The sequence below is a fragment of the Vitis vinifera genome, chromosome 7 (assembly GCF_030704535.1).
Source record: "Vitis vinifera cultivar Pinot Noir 40024 chromosome 7, ASM3070453v1".
Lineage (NCBI taxonomy): Eukaryota > Viridiplantae > Streptophyta > Magnoliopsida > Vitales > Vitaceae > Vitis > Vitis vinifera.
Window position 1 is genome coordinate 30,258,039 of NC_081811.1, and position 9,797 is coordinate 30,267,835.

Consider the following 9,797-nt stretch of genomic DNA (forward strand, 5'->3'; position numbering starts at 1 on the left):
AATTGGAAGTGAAAAATTGTCTCTTCAAAAGACGATTTATGAACTTTTAAAAATTGAAGTCAGAAATCGTCTCTTCAAGAGACGATTTAAAAATAAAAAATAAAAAAATAAAACCAAATGAGAAATCATCTCTTAAAGAGACGATTTCTACACAAAAAAATATACATGTGAGAAATTCTTATTGAAAAAAAAAAGAAAAAAAAAAAAGAAAACTAAGTGGGAAATCGTCTCTTTAAGAAATGACAACAAAAGTGAGAATTTTTCATTTAAAAAAAAACACCTAAGTGGGAAATTATCTCTTAAAGAGACAATTTTCACAAAAAAAAAAAATATATGTGAAAAATTCTCACTTAAAAAAAATTAAAAATAAAAACAAAAAACAAAACTAAGTGAGAAATTGTCTCTTTAAGAGACGACAACAAATGTGAGAAATTTTCACTTAAATTGAAAAAAAAAAGGGACGATTTCCGTAGAAAAAAAATATATATGTGAGAAATTCTCACTTAAATTGAAAAAAAAAAAAACACCTAAGTGGGAAATCATTTCTTAAAAAGACGATTTCCACACAATATATATATATATATATATATATATATATATATATATATATGTGTGTGTGTGTATGAGAAATTCTCACTTAAATTAAAAAAAAAAAATTTAAGTGGGAAATAGTCTCAGACGATTTTCACATAATAGTGACTAATTCCAAAAAAAACTCAAGTGGGCAGTATAAAAAGTGAGAAATTCTCACTTAAAAAAAAAACCTTAAAAAATTCATTTTTTCATTCTTTATTCTATTAAATTGTAGACGTGTTATATTAAATTGTATTATTTTTTTAATAATATATAGATAATTAATTGTATTAATTGAGTATTTTTTTTTTTATGGAAATCGTCTCTTTAAATAAATATTTAAGAGATGATTTCTAATTGCTTAATTTTTTTTAAATAAATATTTAATAAATTAATAAAAAATTTGTTTTCTAAACTCATTTTTTCATATAAATTGATAATAGTTTTTTTAATTACAAAATGAAAGAAAAAAAAAGAAGATAAATATTATTTATCTTATATTAAATTTAGTAAATAAAATTAATTAATTTTATAATATATATTTATAATAATTGTATGGGTATAATTAATTTTTCAATTCCAAATTGGATTTATAATATATTTTTATATTAAATTATATTATTTTTTTATAATATATAGATAATTAATTTTATTATTCAATTTTATTTTTTAAATTTTTTTTATAAAAATTGTCTCTTAAAGAGATAATTTTCAATTGTTTTTTTTTTTTTTGAAATTATCTCTTCGAGACAATTGCTTAATTTAAATATATATATATATATTGGTAGAAATCGTTTTTCTCATTTTTAGTAATTTGGAAAGAAGATTTTTTTTTTAAATGTCATAAATCATCTTTTAAAAACTATATATCCCTTTCTTAAAAACTATGATAGATTTGAAATTATTTTTTTATTACGATAATTTAAGAATTATTTTTTAAAATGATCATACTCTTAAGTTTGTATCGAGTTGGATGGAGATTTCAAAATAGCTTTGAACTTGGAAGGAGGTTTGAGAGTGACATGTGGGGGGCAAACGAGGGAGACTGATGGGGAATAAGTCCGTGTGAAACGTGACCTCTCAACTTTCAGTCTTCTTTCTTCCAAAGGGCATCAACTACCAAGTCCCAACTCCCAATTACCTCCCCAAGATGTGTTTGGCTACGGCACCGAGTATCACCAATTACGGATGTCAATCCTACCTCAATCTCATTCCGAGATTTTCTTTGTTTCAATGAGGACAAGAATATTCATATAAGACAATTCTAAATTCTCTTACAAACAACACACACTATTTTATTTATTTTTCCAAATCTCTAAACTACCTGAGTGGTCCCACTGGAAGGCATTTGGTGCTGAGTATCATCGGAATAAAGCCCATGTTTTGCCGAATCATACTTTTCCCCATCTCCCCACAGCGCGTACGCTTCCTCGCCGTGCACGGCGTCGTCGCCGATCAGCAGCTCCTCCTCCGGCATCCTCAGCGGCAGCACCACCCTCACCACAAGGCATATTATGGAAGTCACCACCGCGTTCCACCCGATGATGAAGGCTCCGCCGGCGAGCTGCTTCAGGACCTGGATACCGCCAGAGCCGCCGTATACGGCGCCGCGGGAGTTGGTGACGGGGAGGAAGAGGCTGCAGAGCTCAGGCTCGGCGAAGACGCCGGTGAGGATGCCGCCGAGGTAGCCGGCGACGGCGTGGGTGTGGAAGACGCCGAGAGTGTCGTCGATGTGGTGGAGAAGAGTCCAGCGCTTGTGGAGGATCATCATGGTGAACCATGGGACGCTGCCGGAGAGAATGCCCATGACTATGGCCGCCCATCCTTGAACAAGTCCTGCTCATTCATTATTTACATGTCATCATCTTATTATCAGTCCACCAAAAAATAAAACTTAAATTTAAAACATGGAATAAGAAAAAAAAATGCATGGATGTGACCTGCAGCAGGAGTGATGCAGACAAGGCCAGTGATCATGCCCTGAACGGCGCCAATCACAGAAGGCTTCTTGAAGAAGATGACATCAAGCCAAGTCCACACCAGGAGGCTGGTGGCGGCACAGATGTTGGTGTTGAGAACTGCCATGGAGGAGTCGGTGTTAGCTGCATAAGGGTCTCCTCCGTTGAACCCTGCCCATCCCAACCACAGCAGCCCCGCCCCTGCCAGCATCAGCAGCACATTGTTTGGGGGAAACCTCTCTCTGTCCCTCGTTGATCTTGGCCCCACCTGTACACATCACACCGTCTCCCCATGACCTTCACATTCACACACTAATTAATCCATCTGTAAACTTCAAACATCAATTAATTTTGAAGAACAAAAAGGATGATGAATGAAACAGTGTGTTGTGATAAAAATGATCTTATTTACCCATACTTTAACTTAGATGTTAAGTGCTTATATTGCATCAAAATTAAATTAGTTTTTCGATGTCATATAGAAGAAAATAATACTCATTTAAAAATAATCTTATTTAATTATTTATACCACAATAGTCATATATCTTTTTTTCATCTTGACTTAATTTAATTATTTTTATTGATAACTACACATGTCTCCATGACTTAGATTTGGAATTGAATACAATCCATTGGATAATTTGTGGAAGATGAAATAGCCCAAGTCAACCCTCATTTTTCTTCCCCAGGTTTCTTATGTTGGCTGCAGTTTCAGCCTGAAACAGAGAAAGGCTATAGAAAGAAAAAATGGAAGAGTGACACCTTGTAACAGACCTGGAACAGAGGAGTTAAGATAGTCCCAAAAAAAAAACAGAGGACCCTGTTTCTTTTCACTTTGTATTCTCGGTTCTTCACTTCTTTTTTTTGTTGTACAGACACCATAATTTAAACCAGATACAAAGAGATTTAACCTGTGTAAATCTCTCCACGTGGAAGCATGACAACCACTCAAAACAAAAACAAAAAAGTTGTTTTTACATATATAACCTAACACAGCATAGGCACATTATGTTACATTCTCCCCCCTAATGTGATGTTCCTCTACACCCAAAAGCTTTCGGAAGTGAACAAGCTTCTCCAAAGGCAATGCTTTAGTGAAGATATCAGCAACCTGCTCCTCTGATTTACAATACATCAATTGAACCTCACCATCTGAAATAGCTTCTTTAATAAAATGATACTTCACTGCAATATGCCTAGTCCTACTATGAAAAACATAGTTTTTTGCAATGGCTATAGCATATTTGTTGTCACAAAGTAGATATGTTGCTTCATTTTGCTTCTCCTTGATGTCTTCTAAAATTCTTCTCAACCATATGGCTTGAGAAGTTGCCAATGAAGCTGAAATATACTCTGCTTCAGTAGATGATTGAGCCACTGAGCCTTGCTTTTTTGAGACCCAAGATATAACACCTGAACCAAGGGAGAATGCATAGCCTGATGTGCTTTTCATGTCATCAATACAGCCACCCCAATCACTATCACAATGGCCAATTAGCTTCACTTCAATGTTCCTGAAATATTTTATTCCCAATTCAACCGTGCCTTGCAAATATCTCAAGACTCTTTTTGCTGCTCCAAGATGTAAATGACTAGGATAATGCATGAATCTTGACAGCAAGCTTGCTGCAAACATGATGTCAGGTCTAGTTGCAGTGAGATACAACAGATTTCCAACAAGACTTCTAAAGTGAGTTTCATCAACCATCTTCCCTCCATCTTCTTTCCTCAACTTTTCATTCACAACTAAAGGAGTAGATACAGGATTACAACCAGCCATGCCAAACTTTTTGAGGATATGTTCAACATACCTCTTTTGACAAATAAACACACCATCTTCTTCTTGATAGACTTCAATTCCCAAAAAATAATGCAACAATCCCATATCACTCATTTCATATTTTTTCATCATTTCATTTCTAAATTTTTCAACCATCTTCTCATCATTTCCAGTAAAAATCAAATCATCAACATAAAGAGCAACAATAAGGATTTGGGAATTATCTTTGCTCTTCACATAGAGGGTAGGCTCACTTTTGCTTCTAATGAAACCATTTTCAATGAAGTAGCTGTCAATTTGAGTGTACCAGGCACGGGGAGCTTGTTTCAAACCATATAAGGCTTTCTTTAACTTGTAAACTTTGTTTTCTTCTCCATCAACAACAAATCCTTGAGGTTGTTCAACATAGATCTCTTATTCCAGCTTTCCATTCAAAAATGCAGGTTTTATGTCAAGTTGGTACAACAACCAACCTTTTTGAGCAGCCACTGTAATAATAGTTCTAATAGTATCAAGGCGAGCAACTGGAGCAAAGGTCTCATGGAAATCAACACCCGGCTGTTGTGAATAGCCTTTTGCAGCCAATCTAGCTTTAAGCCTTTGAACTCTACCATCAGAATGGTATTTCACCCTAAAAATCCATTTCACCCCAATGATTTCTTTGTCTTTTGGCTTTTCAACCAGCTGCCATGTTTCATTTTTCTCAATGACATCAATTTCTTTTTCCATTGCTTTCCTCCAATCTTCATCTTTTATTGCCTCTTCGAAACTTTGAGGTTCAACAATGCACAAATTGCATCTCTCATAAACATCAGTCAAACTTCTCATTTTTCTTGGAGTTGAGGATGGTGATGACGAGCTTGAAGTTGGAGACTCAATTGAGGGAGATAATGGAACTGATCTTGGGGATTCTTGAGGTGATGAAGTAGAAGTGCTGCCATTTCCAGTTTCAACTGGTGCTTTTGTTTGAAGTTCATCAACAAGAATTGTTTTCTTCAAAATTTTACCTTCTTCCCAATTCCAAGCAGCTTTTTCATCAAAAATAACATCTCTACTTATGATCAGCTTGTTGGTTTTCAAATTATACAACCTATAACCCTTTGACTGTGAACTATAACCCATGAAGATGCACTTTTCACTTGTTTCATCCAGCTTGCACCTTCTTTGCTTTGGAACTTGTGAATAACATAAGCACCCAAACACTTTGAAGTGTTTAACAGATGGTTTTCTTCCACTCCATGCTTCAATCGGAGTTTTGTTCAATAATGCTTTTGTTAGGCATCTATTCAAAAGATACACAGCAGTGTTAACTGCTTCAGCCCAAAAAATTTTAGGCAAACCCTTCTCATATAACATAGCTTTGGCTATTTCCATAACCGTTTGATTCTTCCTTTCAACTACTCCATTTTGTTGAGGAGTATATGCAACAGTAAGCTGTCTCTCAACCCCTTCATCTTCACAAAAATTACCAAATTGGCTTGAAGTATATTCCATTCCTCTGTCACTTCTCAAGGTCTTTATGTAGCAACCACTTTGCTTTTCAACAAAACTCTTGAATTTTTTAAAGATAGAGAACACTTCTGATTTTTGCTTCATGAAGAACACCCAAGTCATTCTTGTAAAATCATCAATAAACAATACAAAGTACTTGTTGTTGCCTTGAGAAGGTGTAGACATGGGTCCACATATATCAGTGTGAACTAACTCCAATACCTTCTTTGCTCTCCAAGCGACCCCCTTTGGAAATGATTGTCTATGATGCTTCCCAAGAGCACAACCGTCACATACTTCATTCTTTTCTTCAATGGCGTTTGGCAATCCTTGTACCATCTTCCTTTGACAAAGCATCTTCAAGCTATTGAAGTTCAAATGCCCAAATCTTCTATGCCACAACCAAGCTTCTTCAACATCTTCCATTCTCAAAGCCACATTTTCAACATATTTGAAGACAATTGGAAAACTTCTATTTTTCTCCATCTTTATCTTCTTCACTAAATTTCTTCTCTGCTCCTTATCATAAATGGTGCACTCATTATTTTCAAAGTGAAGTTTATACCCATGCTCTACTAGCTGTCCCACACTTAACAAATTTTGCTCCAAGGCTGGTACAAGAAGAACGTCTCTGATGTACTTGGTTCCCACTTTAGTTTGGATACCAACTGTGTCTTTCCCTTTAACATTCACTAAATCACCATTACCCATTTTGACTTGTGAGTTGATGGTTGTATCCATGTCAAGGAAAATATTTTTGTTACCAGTCATGTGGTTTGTGCAGCCACTGTCAAGGAACCACACATTATTCTTTTGCTCAGCAACACTTTGACAAGCATAAAACATGTTTTCATCAGCCTCTTTCTCCTCAGCACAACTTGCTTGTTGATTGTTCTTAAATCTGCAATCTTTTTGAACATGCCCAAATTTTTTACAATTGAAGCATTGAGGCTTCCCTTTGAACCAACAATCTTTTTCAACATGACTACTTCTTTTACAAATATTACACTTTGAGAATGATGAGCCTTCCTCGTTAGTAAACTTTCTTCCATAGCTGAATCTTCCTCTACCTCTTCCATCTCTTCCTCTTGCTCTTCCTCGTCCAGTTCTGCCACCTCTAGATGAATCACTTCTATTTTCATTGCTTATAGGTTTCCTTTCAACATTTCTGAAGTTAAGGCTTATTTTTTATTGGAATGCACTTTCTACTGATTTTTCAGAATGCCTCAACAATCTCTGTTCATAAGTTTTTAAAGACCCAAATAGCTCTTGTGCACTGAGCAGTGAGAGATCTTTTGTTTCTTCAATCACAGCCACAATTGGGTCAAATTTGCTAGGTAGACTGATCAAAAGTTTCTCAACAATTCTTTTATCACTAATTTCTTCACCATATGACTTCATCTGATTTACTAACTCCATAAATTTGGAAGAAAACTCATTTAGAGTTTCATTCTCCTTCATTTTCATATTTTCCAGCTCTCTTCTTAAAGCTTGAAGCTTTATTGACCGGGTTCTTTTGTCTCCTTGGAACTCCTGTTGAAGAATGTCCCATGCTTCTTTAGCTTTTGAAGCTCTCATAATTCTTGGAAAGATGTTATTACCAACACCTTGTTGAATAAATAAGAGAGCTTTTGCATCCATTTTTTTCAATTCTTTCAACTGATCTTTTTCAACCGGAGGTTCATCAAAACCATTTTCAACCAAATCCCAAACATCTTGAGACATAAATAAAGTTTTCATTTTTACGCACCAAAAGTCATAATTTTCTCCTTCAAATAATGGAATAGAAGAAGGTTGAGAACTCATACTTGTAACACTTGTGCTGGCCATTGACTACCCTTCAAGTCCTTGGTCCGTCTGCTTCAAGATTGAGGGTTTCTAGCTACAGAATCTGATTGCACAGCAACATCACCAATTCAGCTGCATTGTAGGTTCGGATTTTGGTCTTTAGATTAAAAGAAACCCTAGTATCCTCTCTTTCCAAAACAGAGGAAATTTCTTAAAATTCCATACACAAGAGGCATGTTTTAAGAAATAAAAGGGCTTGAAAAGAAGAAGTGGATTAGATCAGATTGGAAACAGCAAGGTGGATCGAAGATTAGATTGAGAGGTGGATTCGTGAAATGGGTTGCTCTGATACCAATTATGTAGGCTGCAGTTTCAACCTGAAACAGAGAAAGGCTATAGAAAGAAAAAATGGAAGAGTGACACCTTGTAACAGACCTGGAACAGAGGAGTTAAGACAGTCCCAAAAAAAAAACAGAGGACCCTGTTTCTTTTCACTTTGTATTCTCGGTTCTTCACTTCTTTTTTTTGTTGTACAGACACCATAATTTAAACCAGATACAAAGAGATTTAACCTGTGTAAATCTCTCCACGTGGAAGCATGACAACCACTCAAAACAAAAACAAAAAAGTTGTTTTTACATATATAACCTTACACAGCATAGGCACATTATGTTACATCTTATCCTAAACAAAGACCGAGTCTAGGGCAAGATAGGAAGATGCAATTTAGAAATTAATTATGGTATCTCCATTGTGAACTTTTAATACGAGCCATTGATATAAAGAAATAAAACCCACTCTTAACTAGTTGTCATGCACCAAAAATTGGCATCTATATACTTACCATTGAAGAATCCTTTGATAAAGGATGGGAAAAAGATAGAAAATAGAAAGAAAACATTTGAGATGTTAAAAGTGAAGTTCTAGTTAACTAATATTCAAAGAAATGATTCACTAGAAGGAATTGTCTAAATATGTCATAAAAAAACTGACCCAATAGGCAGTAGTGAAGCCACCAATCCCAGAGGAGAGATGAATGACATAACCACCAGAGTAGTCCATGACACCCCAATGAAACAAGAAGCCACCACCCCACAGGCTGAAGACCCCAACAGTGTAGCAAAAAGTGAGCCAAAGCGGCACAAACATCATCCACGCCCTTATATTCATCCTCCCCAGCAGCGACCCCGCCAGCAGAATCACCGTGATGGCCGCAAACACGCACTGGAACCAAACCATCGTCGCCATCGGATAGAAGGGCGTCGCCATCGCCGTTTCCACCGTCCCATCCTTATGGTAATGCGTGGTCGCCGGCAGAGCCGATTGCTTTAGCAGGTACTTCTGGCCCAGCGCAGGCCCGGCCTTCCCCCAGAATGGTAGAAGCTTGTCGCCGAAGGACATCTTGTAGGCCCAGATGACCCAGCAGAGGACCACCGCGGCGAAGGCGTAGAGCGCCATGAAGGCCGAGTTGACCGCCCATTTCTTCTTCACCACGCTGCCGTACAGGATCACCAGCCCGGGCACGCTCTGGAGGCCCACCAGCGTGGCCGCTATCATCTGCCATGCGTTGTCTCCCTTATTCAACCAGACCGGCACGGACGCCGACAAATTGCCCTGATAGGCAACGGGAACTGTAGATGCCATATTTCAGCACTGTCTTGTGGGGTTATGCTTGCAACTTACAAGTCGCTTGAAATGAAGAAAAGTATACTCTAGGGAGATGTGGAAGTAGTCCATATATGACCGGTGAGAAAGGCACGAGTGGGAAGATTCTTAAAATCGCATCTTGTGGTTTTGTACAGCTCGCTCCAACGGCTGGGATCTGCGTGAATCTTTTCTTCCCTTCGAATCTCACTTTTTCCTCATAGAGTTTTAATTATCACAAATTCACACCTAATAACTATATTTTTGGGTTATTACTCTAAATTTTATAATAGTTTTATTAAATTTAAAAGTTTAAATCAATTATTGCATTTGGATTTAACTTAATTTAAATGTTTGAGTCTAAAGACCTATGCTGAAATTTATTAATTTTTAAAATAATTTAAAACTCAAATTAATTTAATTAGTATTAGAAAGTCATGAAATTCAATAATATTATAAAATTATAAGCCAAAATTCATTTTTGAATGTTTTGAAAAAAAATTCATGAAAATAAATTATAAATCAAATAGCATTTAATGTGTTCATTAATGAGTTTAGTAATT

The 9,797-nt window shown here is 36.1% G+C and overlaps 1 protein-coding gene across 1 annotated transcript; it reads right to left on the reverse strand.

Moving 5' to 3' along the window:
- Nucleotides 1–1,792: 1,792 nt before the first annotated feature.
- Nucleotides 1,793–9,290, reverse strand: LOC100256159 (ammonium transporter 3 member 1). Its single transcript, XM_002272699.4, has 3 exons — nucleotides 8,584–9,290; nucleotides 2,514–2,799; nucleotides 1,793–2,409 (listed from the first exon to the last, which is right to left on the reverse strand). The coding sequence occupies exons 1-3, from the start codon at nucleotides 9,232–9,234 to the stop codon at nucleotides 1,889–1,891; spliced, it is 1,458 nt and encodes a 485-aa protein (XP_002272735.1). The 5' UTR covers nucleotides 9,235–9,290; the 3' UTR covers nucleotides 1,793–1,888.
- Between the last annotated feature and the right edge of the window lie 507 nt (nucleotides 9,291–9,797).

Excerpts from the sequence above, each read along its gene's own strand:
- LOC100256159 (XM_002272699.4), bottom strand. The coding sequence starts at position 9,234 with ATGGCATCTACAGTTCCCGTTGCCTATCAGGGCAATTTGTCGGCGTCC. Across the intron at positions 2,800-8,583 it reads GCTTCACTACTGCCTATTGG|GTGGGGCCAAGATCAACGAG; the intron begins GTCAGTTTTTTT and ends TGATGTGTACAG. Across the intron at positions 2,410-2,513 it reads CTGCATCACTCCTGCTGCAG|GACTTGTTCAAGGATGGGCG; the intron begins GTCACATCCATG and ends ATGAATGAGCAG.